This window comes from Mirounga leonina, unplaced genomic scaffold (genome assembly GCF_011800145.1).
Source record: "Mirounga leonina isolate KUSES-001 unplaced genomic scaffold, KU_Mleo_1.0 Mir_94, whole genome shotgun sequence".
Taxonomy (NCBI): Eukaryota; Metazoa; Chordata; class Mammalia; order Carnivora; family Phocidae; genus Mirounga; species Mirounga leonina.
The window spans coordinates 34150615-34168771 of record NW_023270855.1 but is presented as its reverse complement, the minus strand read 5'-3'; the positions used below and the strand labels follow the sequence as shown (position 1 = coordinate 34168771).

Genomic DNA, 18157 nt, shown 5'->3' with positions numbered 1-18157 from the left:
TTAAGATAGAGAGTGTGCATGCGAGTAGAGGGGAGGGGCAGAGGGAGAGGGAGAGAGAGAATCTTAAGCAGACTCCACACTCAGCACAGAGTCTGAAGTGGGGCTTGATCTCATGACCCTGATATCATGACCTGAGCCAAAATCAAGAGTTGGATGCTTAACCAACTGAGCCACCTAGGCACCCCAAGGATGGCTATTTTAAAGGATTACATACTTAATTTATAATAACAAAATGTAAAATTTGACAAGGTTTTGAAATAATCACATAACAAAAGTATTAATGGCCTACAAATTTTCCCCTCTAGACCATCTGGAGGCATATAAGAAAATACATACCTCTCCTTTGCAACAACAATACCTAGTAACTGATCTTCAAGACCTTCTGGAGTTATCATGAAATTGAGTAAAGACACCTTTGTAGCCAGTTCTGGCATATAGTGTGGATTTCTCAGTTTTGTGGTGATATAAAACTTGAAATCAAAGGAATACTCAATAATGACCTCACCAAGTCTGATGCAATCAATGCCACCTATATTTTAGAAAAGAAATGCATGATAAGTAAGCCAAAGTTGTACAGCCTCTCCCTCTGTTAAGGTTGTTCCTAGGTTACAAAGTAAAGGGTCCTAAAGTAATTTAAAATAGAATAGAACTGTGACAAAGTCATAGAGGCAAATAAACAATTATACAGCAGGACTCATTCGTTCTGGGGTGGCATAAGACATTTTCTCTGGTTGTCATGGAGCCTTCTAAATTAAGATTCCTTTTGATCTTACCTCCTCTATCAATTTTCAGTCATGATTTCAAGATTATTTGTATATGACTGAAGCTCTTAAAAGTACTAGAGTTTATTATGGAAAGAACCCAAATGTCCATCAACTGATGAATGGATAAAGAAGATGTGGTATATATACACAATGGAATACTACTGAACCCTCAAAAATCTTACCATTTGCAATGATGTGGATGGAGCTAGAGTGTATTATGCTAAGCAAAATAAGTCAATCAGGGAAGACAAATACCATATGTTTTCACTCATATGTAGAATTTAAGAAGCATTAACAGATGAACATAAGGGAAAGGGGAGAAAAAGAGAGGGAGGCAAACCATAAGAGATTCTTAATTATAGAGTACGAACTGGGGGTTGCTGGAGGGAAGGTGGGCCAGGGATGGGCTAAATGGGTGATGGGTATTAAGGAGGGCACTTGTTGTAATGAGCACTGGGGGTTATATATAAGTGATGAGTCAGTTATTGGGTTCTACTCCTGAACCCAATATTACATTATATGTTAACTAGAATTTAAATAAAAACTAAAAGCCAAGCAAAGAAAAAAAAAGTACTAGAGTTTGGCAGAGATAAAAATTTTTATAAGCAGAAAGATTTAAGGTGGGCAATGTTTACCTAAAGTCAACTCTAGTCCACATAAACTTCATAATGGACTTTGTGAGCTCCATGGTCACAAGACAAAGGGATTTCAGGCTTAACTTCTTTATGTTCTCTACTGAATAACAGTCTAGTAACAGTGGTTAACAAAATGAACAGAGGGCAAGATATTTATTTTAGATTATCTGACCAATATTCATTCCTGATACTTGTTGCAAATTTCCTTTCACACATAACAATGACACAGAAGTTCTGAGTTACTAACATTATACTTAAATTTATGTAGTAGCTTTCTTGCCTCAAAGACCACTGAACCATCTTTCAGTGCTACCAACTAATACTAATTAACTTGTACCTTGCTTAAAAGTTTGTCTAAGTAGTAAAGGCTCCAAAGATGGGTCCAGTTCTTCACCAACGTTTTCTAATAGAAGTGGAGTTCCGAACTGAATACAGTTTTCCAATGTTCTCATATAGTCTGAATCTGATAGCTTAATAACACTAAGCTGATTTTCTCTTTCAGAGTTTTTGATCCACTTATTGGCTTGACCCTGTGGGTCAATCATTAAAGGCCTAGAATATAATAAGAGATATTCTGAGGGGAATACATAGATGCTGATTTCTTTAAAATTATGTAATTTAAATAACAAACATCACCATCAATCTGTACAAATGCAAAGTGTTTCACATACATTATCAGGATTAATCTTCACAAGAGTCCTTTGAGAGAAAAGTAAAAAGGAGTTTTATTGTGATTTATTTATTTTTAAGATTTTATTTATTTATTTGACACAGAGAAAGAGAGTACAAGCAGGGGGAGCAGCAGGCTCCCGCTGAGCAGGGAGCCCGATGCAGGGCACGATCCCAGGACCCGGGATCAGGACATGAGCTGAAGGCACACGCTTAACTGACTGAGCCACCCAGGCGCCCCTGTCATTTATTTGTGAAATGAGGAAATTCAGTCTCAGGGAGTACTTTGTCCAAGGTTCCATGTCAGAAGTAGAATCTTGTGAACCTGTAAGCTGTGCTCTTTCCAGTATAATGCACGGTCTTCAAGGTAATTTTAATAAATAAGACCTATTAACATAATACAAAAATAAACCTATTTATAAATAAAAATTTAAAGTAAGAGATCCAACAAATGTTGGAGCGGTTGTGGAGAAAGGGGAACCCTCTTACACTGTTGGTAGGAATGCAAGTTGGTACAGCCACTTTGGAAAACAGTGTGGAGGTTCTTCAAAAAATTAAAAATAGAGCTACCCTATGACCCAGCAATTTACCCCAAAGACACAGATGTAGTGAAAAGAAGGGCCATATGCACCCCAATGTTCATAGCAGCAGTGTCCTCAATAGCCAAACTGTGGAAAGAGCCAAGATGCCCTTCAACAGATGAATGGATAAAGAAGATGTGGTCCATATATACAATGGAATATTACTCAGCCATCAGAAAGGATGAATACCCAACTTTTACATCAACATGGATGGGACTGGAGGAAATTATGCTAAGTGAAATAAGTCAAGCAGAGAAAGTCAATTATCATATGGTTTCACTTCCTTGTGAACATAAGGAATAGCATGGAGGACATTAGGAGAAGGAAGAGAAAAATGAAGGGAGGGAAATCAGAGGGAGAGATGAACCATGAGAGACTATGGACTCTGAGAAACTGAGGGTTTTAGAGGGGAAGGGGGTCGGGGGATGGGTTAGCCCATGGTGATGGGTATTAAGGAGGGCACGTTCTGCATGGAGCATTGGGTGTTATACACAAACAATGAATCATCGAACACTACATCAAAAACTAATGATGTGTGGTGATTATCATGACATAATAAAAATGGAACAGAATAGAAAACCCACAGATGAATCCACAGCTATAGAGTCAACTAATCTTTGACAAAGTAGGAAAGAATGGAAAAAAGATAGTCTCTTCAACAAATGGTGTTGGGAAAACTGGACAGCAACATGCAAAAGAATAAAACTGGACCACTTTCTTACATCATACACAAAAATAAATTCAAAATGGAGGAAAGACCTAAATATGAGACAGAAAACCATCAAAATCTTAGAGGAGAACACAGGCAGTAACCTCTTTGACATTGGCTGTCACAACTTCTTACTAGATAGGTCTCCTGAGGCAAGGGAAACAAAAGCAAAAATAAACTATTGGGACTTCCTCAAGATAAAAAGCTTCTGTACAGCAAAGGAAACAATCAACAAAACTAAAAAACTAAAAGGAAACCTTTAGAATGGGAGAAGATATTTGCAAATGACAGACTGGATAAAGGGCTAGTATCCAAAATATATAAATAATTTATAAAACTCAATGCCCAAAAAACAATCCGGTTTAAAAATGGGTAGACAGGGGCACCTGGGTGGCTCAGTTGGTTAAGCGACTGCCTTCGGCTCAGGTCATGATCCTGGAGTCCCAGGATCGAGTCCCGCATCAGGCTCCCTGCTCGGCAGGGAGTCTGCTTCTCCCTCTGACCCTCCCCCCCTCTCATGTGCTCTCTGTCTCTCTCATTCTCTCTGTCTCAAATAAATAAATAAAATCTTTAAAAAAAAAATGGGTAGACAACATGATTAGACATTTTTCCAAAGACATGCATGTCTTTGGGAAAGATGATCAACATCACTCACCATCAGGGAGATACAAATCAAAACGATGATAAGATACCACTTCACACCAGTCGAAAAGGCTAAAATTAACAACACAGGAAACAACAGCTGTTGGGGAGGATGTGGAGAAAGGGGAACCCTCTTAACTGTTGGTGGGAATGCCAACTTGTGCATCCATTGTGGAAAACAATATGGAGGTTCCTCAAAAAGTTAAAAATAGAACTACCTTATATTCCAGCAATTTCACTACTAGGTATTTACCCAAAGGATACAAAAATACTGATCCAAAGGGACACATGCATCCTGATGTTTATAGCAGCATTATCAACAATAGCCAAATTATGGAAAGAGCCCAAATGTCCATCACCTAATGAATGGATAAAGAAGATGTAGTATGTATATACAATGGAATATTAGTCAGCCATAAAAAAGAATGAAATCTTGCCATTTGCAATGACATGGATGGTGCTGGAGAATATTATGCTATGGGAAATAAGTCAGTCAGAGAAAGACAAATACCACATGATTTTGATCATATGTGGAGTTTAAGAAACAAAGTAGATGAACATGGGTTGGGGGGAGAGGGAAACCAGGAAACAGATTGTTAAGTGTAGAGAACAAACTGAGGGTTACTGGAGGGGAGGTGGGTGGGGGGACGGGTTAAATAGGTGATTAAGATTAAGGAGTGCACTTGTTGTGATGAGCACTGGGTGATATATGGAAGTGATGAATCACTAAATTCTACACCTGAAACTAATATTACACTGTATGTTAACTAACTGGAATTTAAATAAAAATTTGGAAAAGAAAAAAAATAAAGAAAAGAAAAAACAACCTAATTAGTAGCTGACTGGTTGTTTTCCTTCCCAGCTCAAATTGTGCTGAAATCCTATTAAAAATACAAAAAAGTCCAGATACTAGTTGAAATTTACTTTTGCTATCACAGCAAACAGTGGAAAGTGTTCTGGAAATGAGAAAGTTATTTTGCATACAACTGCTTAAAAATTGACTAGACTAGATGCTTTTAGTAGTTTTCATGGCCTTGTTTAAAGGAACTGGTTTCATCCTTATATATCCTTGTTATTGGAAAAATATAGTATTGTTGATTCCCTTGCGAAAAGTAGCAATTTTTGTAAATTAACATTTAATGCTAATCCATGTTCTTAGTAATGCATAAATTAATGTTCTTGGTAATACAATGTTTAGGGATTGTTGTTTATTCTAAAAGATATCTAGTTCCTACTTAATACACTCTTATGTGAGGATTAAATATATAAATGGAAAATTGAGTTGCATCCAGAGAGATGAGGCCCTGCCATAGCATTTGTATTTCAAGCACACCTTACTGTAGGTATGACAGTAATGCTAGCCTACATTTGAGATCCGTGGGCAGTCTGAATTAAAAAGCATTATCCATCTACGCTTCTGACAGAGGAAGTAATCTTGGAGAAAATTTTGCTGTTAAATAGCCAGAACGATGTGTTAATAAAGCAGCAAAGTATTTTCATTGTGGTTAAAAAGTAAGCAAAGTCAGATTTTGAGATATAGACACTAAAATGAGTAATTTGAAGATGACAATTATTTTTAAAAACTAACATTTATTAAGTACTTATTGTGTACTAGGCACTTTCTCATAACATTTCTATGAGGTAGGAGTTGTTATCATCCCCATTTACAGGTGAGGCACCTGAGGCATTGAGAGGTCAAGTAAGTTACCCAAATCTCAAGACAGAAAGTAATAGGGGAAAATTTGAATTCAAATATCCTGATGCTTGAGTCTGCCCTGCTTTGACCACTGTACAATATTATAAACAAACAAACCTCTAGAAATCATGAACAAGCACAATAAGGATTAATTATACACTACAGTTCTAGCAGCATGACTGGCTAAATAACCAAAAAATCCTCCTGCCACCTAGTACTGATAGATAAAATATGACATTTTTTTAAATACATAGGTGCCATACATACATAATACATAAGTACATAAAATATATGTATAGAAAAATACAGACTCCAGAAACACAGGCAAAACTGAATTCCAGAACAGTAAGTATGGAGGCAGAAATGACAGCTAGCCTTGGGGAGACTGTCAGTTCTGATAACTGACAAGGGGCTCCTTGAGACCATATGTGGCAGGAAGCTGGAACTGAGACCCTTGTATTAAGCTTACACCCACAAAAGTCTTAGTGAAATCATAGATAGAAAAAAATCCAACTCAATGAAGGAAGTGTTTTTATTCCTGTTTTACCTCCAGCTGGGAAAAAGACCCCTGAGAATCTGTAGCCAGAGATTTATATTTCATGCAGGTTTAGGGTACAAGTTTACACTATGTGAGCCAGGAAGCTCCAAGCTGGAAAACATGTATTGGGCCAGTAATACTACTAGGAATCCTGGGAAAGGTAAGGACAAAGCACACATTGCAGCTCGGGCAGGAGAAAAGAAAAACTCAACCCCTGAGGATAGTCGGGATGGGAGCAAGAAAATGTCTTTGGCTAAAAACATAATACCTTTACCAACATTTACCTAGTAGAAATCTCTTACTCTAGGAGAGGAGTAAGAAACTCCTGTTTAAGATCAACCACAGGTAGAAGGCAGAATTTAGCTGTCATAGGAAGGAGGGACAGAAAAGTGAAGAAGTCCTACTCCCAGAGGCCCACATAAACAGCACTTTTCTAAGACTGAGCAAGAATCAAAATTACAGAGAACTCCCAGTCTGCCCCCCAAAACAATCTAACATGGAGCACAAAACAACAGCAATCTTCCTCCAGGGGAAGAGCAAAAATGTAGAGAGAGAAAGACACCCTCTGTGTCATGGGCATTTATGAACATCTGAAAGCTGAAGAAAAACTCTAACACTGAGAAAAAAACCTCCAGAACCCTAGTCCTCATTCTAAGCATGGACCCACGGCTAGATTAATTTGAAACCTCTGGTCTTCTGAACTTTACCAGAGCAACAACAAAATCCAAACCCAGCTCAACTCATGATCAGACTGACTCAAGCCTCTGCACTAATAGTATGATAGAAGAAGAGGCATGCCCATTTCCAGTGGTTAATACCATTTAGCTCAGTTCCCCATTGTTAGACCCATGAAATCTGGCATTCAAGCAAATATTATGAGATATTTAAATAAGCAAGGGAAAAATGCCTAAACATTCTTAGAAGACAAAGAAATTAACAGAGGGTGCCTGGGTGGCTCAGTTGGTTAAGCAAATGCCTTCGGCTCAGGTCATGATTCTGGAGTCCTGGGACCGAGTCCCACATTGGGCTCCCTGCTCAGCAAGGAGTCTGCTTCTCCCTCTGACCCTCCCCCTCTCATGCTCTCTGTCTCTCATTCTCTCTCTCAGATAAATAAATAAAATCTTAAAAAAAAAAGAAATTAACAGAAACAGACTCATAGATGACACAAATGTTGGAAATATTAGACAAGAAATTTTAAAATAACTGTGATTAAAATGTAAAAGAGTTAGTGGAAAAGGTGGATAACATGCCTAAAGAGATGATCTTTAGCAGAGAGATGAAACTACAAGAAAGACTGAAATGGAAATACTAGAAATAAAAAATATGATGTGAAATCTAAATAATTCCTTTCATAGGTTGTGTGTAGTTTCAATGTAACCATGATAGAAATTACCTAGACTAAAATTCAAAAAGAAAAAAGAATGGTTAAAAGCAAGACAGAGCATCCCATAGCTTTGGGACAATATCAAAAAGACTTACAGATGTAAGTGATCCTAGAGAGAAAAGAAGGAGAAAATGAAATAGATCTGAGAATCTCAGAAAATTTCATTCAGAAAAAATACCAAGATTAAAACACACACACACACACACACACATATTTACCCAGACACATCATAGTTAAACTGCTGAAAACTAAAGACAGAGAAAAATTTGAAGATTGTCAGCAGAAAAAAGACATTGCATAAAGAGGAACTAAAATAAGACTTAATGCAGACTTCTCATCAGAAACTATGCAAGCAAGAAGCAATGGGATGACATCTTTAAAGGGAAAAAAAACCTTTAAAAACCTGTCAACTCAGAATTCTAAACCCAGCAAAAAGTAGTTTCCAAAATGAAGATGAAATAAAGAAAAAATTCTGAGTGCATTATTTGCCAACAGACCTATATACAAGAAGGGTCAAAAAATATTCTTCAGGAAAAAAATTTTAAAAAAGAAAAAAATATTCTTCAGGCAGAAGAAATATAAAATCAGAAACACAAAGAAATGAAGAGGTCCAAAAATATGGGGAAAACGAAGGTAAAAAAAATCCTTATATTTAATCACTCTAACAGATAAATTTTTGTCTAAAACAAGAAAAGTAACAATTTATTGTGAGATTTATGACACATGACAAAGTAATATATGCAACAACAGCACAATAGGTAAAAAAGAGATACTGGAATTACACTGTTGAAAGATTCTTATGCTGTATGTATAGTAGTATATTATATTTTGAAAGTATTCAGTGATAATATTGTAAGCTCTAGAACAAACACTAAAAATAAGGAGTATTTAACAAATAAGCCAATGAAATCATAAAAAATTTCAATTAATCCAAAGCCAGGTGGAAAAAAAAGATAAAAGGGACAAAGAAAAAATGAGACAAAAGAACTAGCAATATAGCAGATTTAAATCTAAATATATCAATAATTCCATTAAGTATAAATGATCTAAATACTCTGATTATGAGTAAAGACAATTATGTCAATATGTTAATTCAAAGATTAAAACAAAAAAGGCAAAGAGGTTATGTCACCCCCTCTCTCCATTTAAAACCCTCAAATGGTTAGAAATGTTCTGAATCTTGATTGTGGCAGGGATCATATGACCATAAACCTTAGTCAAAATTCATAAAATAGTACACCTAAAAGGGATAGATTTTTACTGTATATAAACCATACTTCAATAAACCTAACTTAAATTTTTTTAAAATGAGAAAAAGATATTTTCTTTTTTTTTTTTTTAAGATTTTATTTATTTATTTGAGAGAGCGAGAATGAGAGAGAGTACATGAGAGGGGGGAGGGTCAGAGGGAGAAGCAGGCTCCTCGCTGAGCAGGGAGCCCGATGCGGGACTCGATCCTGGGACTCCAGGATCATGACCTGAGCCGAAGGCAGTTGCTTAACCAACTGAGCCACCCAGGCGCCCCAAGAAAAAGATATTTTCAGACCAATTCACAAGTACTCACTAAAAGAAACACTAAAGTGACAAAGTTAGTATTATAAATCCATGAGGAAAGGATGAATACTTCAATAAACAGTGACACAGTGCTGGGGTACATGACTGTCATTATATAAAAAATAAAATTAGATTCTTACTTTTTATCATGTCCAAAGATACAAAAAAAAAAGCAAGCACCAGAGTCCTAAAAAGGTACACTGTTTTCCCAGTTTATGACTCTTCTGAGAACTACACTCTTGACCTTCAATGCCCATGTTTGTTACTATAATGGCTTGGTCCCAAGTCATAGGTGACTAAACCTAGGGTGGATATTTGTCCCAAGCTAAGCCAGTCAGATTTTTCTGTCACAGGAATTTGAAGTTTGACTTGATGGTTCTGGTTAATCTGTATTTTTCAACTGATATGTTTTGTGAACTTAGGAACTGAGGCTTCCATAGTGAACAACCATGTGCACAGAGGAACAGAGATAGACCACATCATTAGAGATAGACTAATGAAGCAGCTGTGCAGAGAATAACACAGAAGATTGTTCCTACACCCTGAGAGACAGAAGACAGAGCAGTTTTCACCTTCCAGAGGCCTGGTGGCCCAGACTTTCTCTGAGGTACACTTAAGATAGTCTAAGATACACTTAAGATAGAGTAACCAAAAGAGTGAACCTTAGCTACATTACTGGGTTTTGCTACCAGGAGACAGAGAGACTAAGCTTCTGTGGCCACTTATATTGGTGTCAAGAAGGATGACAGCCATAGATGACTAGACTGGGCTTAAGTGGCAAGAAGTGAAGTCTAAACTACAAGGATGGAGATTAATCCTTTAAAAGTCACCCAACCCATGGCCTGTGGACCAGTTGGTGCACAAATAACAGGTAGAAAGGGTGACTCCATTGAAATATTACTTTATTAGAAGAGCCAGCTTTCTTCCAGAAAATGACAGATTGTTTTCCTCAATTTACATATGACCCTGAAACCTCTGATTTTCTCAAATTTTAATTAAGATATAAATATACCAACAGCATTTTCTGAACTGCAATTTAAAAAACCTGAATGGCCACCAATGCATTGAAAGGAGTTCTAAAACAGAATTATAAAAACTTGGGGTATAATATTCTGTTAAGTAGAACATTTCCTGCTCTACCAGAGAACATATTTTTTTGAATAGCTAAATATACTTTCTCAGATTATGATAAATTTACTATAATTATCTAGAAGTTTCAATCTAAGAATGTTCACACTCAAGCAAAATCTGAGTGAAAAAACACTCAAAATATGATCATACACATCCTTATTTTGTTAAAACAATACCGTCAATATAAAGGAAACCTAGATGTCTTGAAGTAAGGTTTCCAAAGTATAAAAACAAACAATAACTCAGACATTCAGAATGTAAGATTTCCTTATATGTATCTCATATTCCACAAGATGACTAAAATTTCCATTACAGTTTTAAAGGTAGTGAATGTGATATCCTATTCCACACACTTCACACAGTAATTAAAAAACAAGGTTTTGGAAGTTAAATAGCCTGGGTTAAAATTCTCATTCTACCATTTTAGCTCAGTTATCTACTAAATTTCAAATTATTAAATCACTCCTGGCCTCAATTTCCTCATCTGTAAAATGGAATAATAATAATGTCTAACTCATAGGAATTTTTGAGAATATAGGGCACTTACAGCAGTACCTCATGACTATAAGAGCTCAACAATATTTATCACAGTATGTTTGAGATAAAGTCCAATGAAAAGACTTAAAATTAAATGACAACATGGATAATCATTTACAGGAAATGATTTCTCAGATCAGAGTAATGGTCCAAGCTTTTCAAAGTGATATAAATAAAAGGATAATAAAACCATTTGAAAAGTTCATATAGTTATCACACTATCAATGATAGTAATTCAAAAAGATATCCATGAAATTGCATAAATTATCAAGTTATAGTATCTTAAAAACAGGTAGAAATACCTAGTTAAAATAAATACAGTGAATAGCCAAAAACTGGAAAGAGCCCAGGTGTCCATCAATAGGAGAATGTATACATGCCATACAATGGAATATTACTCAGCCACAAAAAATAGGAATGTTATGCTTTGTGGAAGAAGCCTTACACAAAAGAGTATATACAGTATGATTCTGTTTATATGAAGTTCTAGAATAGGCAAAACTAACCTGTGGTGGAAAATAATCAGAGTAGTAATTTCCCACCGTGGGGTAAGAGTGAGGATTTACTGGGAAGGGACATAAGAGAACTTCCTGGATGTTAGTCATGTTCTGTATCTGTATCAAGCGTACACTTTTGTTGGAACTCATGAATGGTATACTTACCTCTTGTGTATTTCATTGTACATAAATTTTACATCAAAAGAAAAAACCCAACCAAACAAAAACAACTTAATGATATGTATGCTGAAGCATTTGGGGGAAAGTATAACCATATCTGCAACTTATGTTGCAATGTATAAAAAGGATGAGTTGACAGATGGATAGAGGGATGGATAAGTATGTGATAAAGCAGCAAGAATAATAAAATGTTAATTGCAGAATCTGGGAGGTGGTAGGTATGTGGGTGCTTACTCTGAAGTCCTGTCAACTTTTCTCTACGTTTAAATACTTTCAGATAAAATAAATGAAAAATACTTTATGTTCCTTACCAGCGCCTGGAGTTATTAACAATCACTCCATTATCTATGGAGAAAGTATCTGTTGGCAATCCAGCAATATTCCAAGCTCTAATTTTTACTGGATCACCCAGAGTCTTACTCAATGAGAACTCCTCTGAACATGGAATTTTTTTCTCCTGTAAGAAATAAACAAATATCTAATGTTTTTTTATCTTGTTGAAATATTTTTTAAATAATTGATTTGTCATTAGATATTACTTAATAACTCTAAAAAATAGAAAAAAAATGAATTGAAAGTTGGACTATAAAAGTATTTTACTGATCAAACAAGAAGAAAAAACAAGACCCCATACTTTAAGCTATTTCTTCTCTTCTTCATCCTTATTACCATCTTTTCCTCCATAATACCCCAAAACATACTTTGAATGTTCAAAAGGAAACTTATGAAATATAAAACTATTACCTTGCACAACATGCTCCAATTTTCTGTACATTTTTGCCGAAAGCCAGAAGTGAAAGCACCAAGATAGGCTATTACTCCTGCTGAGACTAAGACATCACCTGTCAAATTTTCATAAATTATCTGAAGGTCATCTGCAGCCTGAGACCATCTGTGAGATTAACCAAAGGAAAAATAGCCTCACCAGAGAGAATGATGGAAGACAGTAATAGAAAGGGTAAGGGACTTCTAGTCCAAATTCTATAACAAAAAGCCATGAAATGTTGGACTCTTATCTATAAAATAAGGAGGTTGGGTCCCTTCTAGCACTGACATGCTATAATATATCTATGCTATATGAATGACAATCCATCTTTCATTATTAGATCACTAGGCATTTCTTGCAGAACTTGACCCTTGGGAATAAGCAAGAACAAAAACAAAAACACGCCAGCAGTTTGTGTAATAATTTTCTCCAGGATGATTTATTTGGTTTAGTGGCCCTGCTATTTGTTTCAGTATTTACTGTTAGTCTGTAAAACATAAAAAAATTTACAATTCATTACCAAAAATTCCATTTAAGTTGTATAACAGCTGCTATACTAGTGCTAAGGTTGGTATTTTTTCCATTTCATGAAGTCTTTACAATAAAAAAGTGCATTTCAAAACCACCTAATCTGCACTACAAAGTACTGTCAAAGGCCTATTACCTTATCATGCTATTCACTCAACACATATAATTAATAAATGAGATAGCTGGCTGGCCAGTCCAAATAAATAGATTAGGATAAAGTTAACTGTTTTTGTTAGATCAGTCCAGTTATATCTTCTTTGAAATAAATTTTAAGAAAGTGAACCATAGGGCGCCTGGGTGGCTCAGTTGGTTAAGCCTTCGGCTCAGGTCATGATCCTGGAGTCCCGGGATCGAGTCCCGCATCGGGCTCCCCTGCTCAGCAGGGAGTCTGCTTCTCCTTCTGACCCTCCTCCCTCTCATGCTCTCTCTCTATCTCATTCTCTCTCTCAAATAAATAAATAAAATCTAAAAAAAAAAAAAGAAAAAAGAAAGTGAACCATATATCCACTACTCCCCCCACCCCCGCGAACATTTTATTATGAAAAAATTTGAACACACATAAAATTGGAAAGAATTATACACTGATCACCCACACACTCACCACTTAAAATAAAAATTATCCTTTGCCTTATAAAAAATTTGGAAACAAGTGGCAAACACCATCCTTGACACTGATATTCTGCCGGGAGAACCCTGGCCAGGCGCCTTGTTGAATGCCCCACATTCTAAACCAGACACTTAAAAATCAATAATCATAATAAACACTCAATGAAAGTAACATATTCAAGCCTGACTTTCTTAAATGTTGTTAAAATAAGTAGATATCTGACCTTGATTTTTCTCCACCCAGTCCTCCAATTAGTTTTGAGGCTCTCTCAAGCTTCTTAGCACAGAGTTCCACCTGGTCTTCTAAACGAGCCTTTTCCTCAGTTTTCTCAATAAATGTTCTTTGTAAATTTTCCAAATGATGTTCTACTTCTGCCAATTCTGCTCTCTTCTGATTCAAAAGCTCCATTATCTCAGCTAAGGACTTCTGAGCTTCTGTTAAGCGGGCTTTCTTAGGAGCCACTACCTGTTTGGGAACAATAAATGCAGCTAGGATGGGTGCTATTTAAAACTGACACCAAATAAGCCTTTACAGATATGATGGGTTAAAAGTGATTCATTATTATTATAAATACATTTGTTATTTATAATAATAAATTATACAAAATAAGTATTTTGACTTAAATCTTACATTTTTTTTAACCTAAATAAAGTAAAATATATTTATAGGTCATATAAAATATATAAAACATTCTGGAGTAGCAAATGATCATCTATAAATAGATGATTATTTCAGACTAACAAAATGCTATAATATGTAGCAAAAACAGTACAAGATATAGCAAAACGTCTCAAAATAATGAGAAGTTGCCATTCAACTGTTGCCAAAAACAGAGGGGAAAAAAACATGTAGCAGAAATTAAAAACGTTTCAAATATACGAATATGCTTTGTGTGTGTGTGTATGGCATTTTCAAGTCTGTGGTCTTCTTCCCAGTTGGCTGAAGCATACATTTGCCTTGGGGGGGATTAAGACTATGATAATAGAATTACAAAGAGAAAGAAAGCCTTGATAATATATCAAGAATGGGGTTTGGTCAACTTTTAAGCCATTGGTAGAAAGAATTGAGAAGATGACCAAAGATAATATATGCCAGTTTGAAAGAAGGAAGGTCTAAGTCTGGGGGTTCATTGCCATGAACGAAGCTGATGGCAAAGAGGGAAGGAGGAGGCAGGGATCAGACACCAAATGTCCTGTTTTCTCTCCTCAGGGCTGAAATCCTGAAGGGGGAATGTGTTAAATAAATAGAGAGCAGGAAGCTCCACTTTCTACTTTTGACTTCAGAGGAGACCTTACTGAATATCTCCCTTCAACCCTCCCATAACAACATGGGGCAGCTGCATCAGAATTAAAATGGCAGTGTGGAGGTGTAGAGTGGGAAGTCAGGAAAGATTCTGAATGCCCTGGCTTCTCTGCTTCATGCCTTGTGAGACATGTGGACATGAGCTAGGTTGAGAGTTCCAAAACCTGCGATGGGGAGGGGACAAGATGTTCAATGGAAGAATATCCCAGATAAAATTAATTTTATTTCTTAGACAAGTCTACTCCCCCAAAACTAACAATCAAAATCCCTCCCTCTCTACAGGCACATGTACCTTACTAGGAATATCTTCCCAATTGTGACAGCCTCATCATTTATTCTATACTCTGAGATTATTCTAAACACATGCTACCACATATTTTTAATCTGCCTTTTTATTTATATTTCCTGCTTCCCTCAGTAGAATTCTGCAAGCTACAGAGGGCAAGGCCAGTGTCTCTGTGGTCCTTTGCTAGCTAAATTTACAAAATGCTTTTAACCATTCTCCATAAAAGGTTCTTTACCTATGCATGCCATTGCTTCAGGGCAACTGTCCATGTTCTGCCTCTTAACTCTACTGGATCTTCTAACTTCTGACCCTTTGAATCAACTTTTTAATCTGCCACTTTGCCCTTGAAGTTTTGGCTTTTGCCCCAAGTCTCTACAGCTATAGGTCAGTCTGGCCGATTCATCCCTGTTCCCACAACCCTACCACTCACTACCACTAGCCAAGACCAGGTTATATCACACACAAGTATTCTCTTCATCTACTAGGTACTCAACATCTGATGTCTGTGCTGCAGCAAGGTACATTCTTCTGGTATCTGTTTTAGAAACTTCTTAATTAGTCAATATTGGCATAGATTTTAGTTTCTGGGAACATTTCAATAGAAAATGAATATGTTGATCCTCCAAATACCTTTGCAACTCTGTCATACACTTCCATAGCCATGATCCACTTGCACAGACCCTCAGCTGCAGAGGAAGCTTTAGCAATCTTAGAAGCGTCGAATTCAGGGTTTGTTAAGTATTCACCACGTATCTTCTGCATAACAGTCACCTATACAACAAACATTTCCATCTTAAAATTTCAACATATATCATACAATCATAAGATGAAAGATTACAGACATTGAAGCAACATGTTTCCACCAAAAAAAATTAAAAGACTGTTGGCGATTGGGAAAATATGTGGAAATGAGAAAAAAACAATTAAACCTTAATCAATAAATACAAGTTTGGATGGAAAAGTGCACTCTACTTTTTTATCTCACATACATTTGTGTTTCAGATTTATGAAACTATTATAAGACGGAGAACTGTTTCAAGTTAATAATACACTAAAACTAATTCATTAAATGACTTCAATGGTATGAAGGAGTGGTTTTATGCATTATGAGAATTCATAATGTAGTCAATAATATAATATTCCTGCATTATTTTAATCCTAAAAATGGACTATCTTATGTTTTATATAATATTGCATAATGTTAAAGATCTTATACATCTTGGCAAAGTTATATGTATAGAAAAAAATCCAATGAAACTCACTGGAATGTTGTCCTTGTCATATTCTCTCAATTCTCTTAAGAAATTCATATCTCCCAGAAGCTTTTTGCTAGGTCCCCAGTAATCTAATATCTATAAATAAAATTTGTGGAAACTTATTAAACATACAATTAAAGATGCTCAGTATAAACTTTTCTTCTTGAAGTTTAAGGTATATTATCCAGAGAAACCATATACTTTCAAAATATCAACTTATATCTCTTTGGAAATAGACTCCTCTCCCCAAAAACGTACTAAATATATCAAACATTTAAGATATGAACATAAACTTGTATACTGAATTCATTAGAAAAAATTATACATTGAAAGGCAAATGATGCAATTATTTCTCTTTAGGAAATGTAAGAAAAGCAACTAGCATAAACACCATCAGAATTTCATATAAGAAAATGTATTTTTATTATTTCCAGCTTTTTTTTCCTTTAGTCTTGATTCTTTCAAACCAGAAAAGTAGTGCTATAGGCTGAAATTGTCCCCTATCGCCCCCATCAAAATTCATATGTTGAAACCTAATCCCCAGTGTGTTGGTATTTGGAGACTGGGTCGTGGACAGGTGATTAGGTCATGAATGGGATTAGCGTCCTTAATAAAAGAGAGCTCCCTCCCACTTCTGCCATGTGAGGATACAGCAAAAAGAATGTCATCTATAAACCAGGAAATGGGCCCTACACCAGACACTGAATCTACTGGAGCCTTGATCTCAGAATTCCCAGCCTCCAGAACCATGAGAAATAAATATAAGCCACCCCAGTCTATGGTAATTTTAATAGCAGCCCAAAGGACTAAGACAGGTAGCAAACATTTTTCTTATGGATGGGACCTCCTCACCCAGCAAGGCTCCCCAAGTGAGATAAAGAAGAGAAAGAAGACAAGGATTACACATCACTCTGCCAGTTACAGGATAAAGTATATGGTACTTGTGCTAGCAAAGACGTTAAATAAGTAGCCCAACAGATTTTTTCCTAATTCCAGAAGCCTAATAGGTAGGGTGTGTGTATGCATAAATGAGAATGACTTGGTAAGGTGAGAGCTGATTTATTTATTATCTCAGTAAAGTACAGAATGCATACACACACACACACACACAGCCCTCAATTCTCCAATCCAGGAATTCAAACCTAGGTACTATAAAAGCCTGAAAAGAAAATAAGTCCATAAATTTAGTTTAGGATGGATGCTAGGCCTTTCTTTTTAAGGGATATAGCCTTGAATAATAATCATAACAACAGCTAACATTTATTGTGAACTGTTGATAAAGCTTTATACACAAGAGCTTTATATGTATTATCTATCTGTATGTATAATCTATATGTATCTATCTATACATATGATCTATATGTATCTATCTATATGTATAATCTAATCATCACATTAACTTTGTGAGTCAGGTACTATAATAATCCTCCAGAGTTCCACAGAAGTTAAGCATCTTGCCTAAGGTCACACTGCTAGTGGGACAGAATTTCTGAATACAGACATTCTGGCTCTAGAACACATACTTTTTTTTTTTTTTTTTAAGATTTTATTCATTTATTTGTCAGAGAGACAGCACAAGTAGAGGGAACAGCAGGCAGAGGGAGAAGCAGGCTCCCCGCCAAGCAAGGAGCCCCATGCAGGGCTGGATCCCAGGACCCCAGGATCACGACCCAAGCCGAAGGCAGATGCCCAACCAACTGAGCCACACAGGTGTCCCTAGAACACATACTTTTAACAACTTCACTATACTGCTTAACTCAGAATTTCCTGAATGCTCATATAACCACATAGGTGTTCTTTCTAACACGTTCTTCAGAATCTTAGCTGGAAAAAGCTCACATACTTCCGTTTTCAATCAATCCCACCCCATGATAGCAGGTAACCTGTACAGACAG

General features: G+C 36.1%; 1 protein-coding gene across 1 annotated transcript in view; it reads right to left on the bottom strand.

Moving 5' to 3' along the window:
- DNAH12 (dynein axonemal heavy chain 12) overlaps window positions 1-18157 on the bottom strand; it is a 229700-nt gene that overhangs the window by 62440 nt on the left and 149103 nt on the right. The window contains exons 51-57 of the mRNA XM_034996444.1: window positions 16269-16358; window positions 15637-15777; window positions 13642-13883; window positions 12262-12409; window positions 11829-11974; window positions 1737-1951; window positions 337-529 (exon numbers count right to left, since the gene is read on the bottom strand). Coding sequence (XP_034852335.1) covers window positions 337-529; window positions 1737-1951; window positions 11829-11974; window positions 12262-12409; window positions 13642-13883; window positions 15637-15777; window positions 16269-16358 — 1175 coding nt within the window. The remainder of the gene's footprint in view (window positions 1-336; window positions 530-1736; window positions 1952-11828; window positions 11975-12261; window positions 12410-13641; window positions 13884-15636; window positions 15778-16268; window positions 16359-18157) is intronic.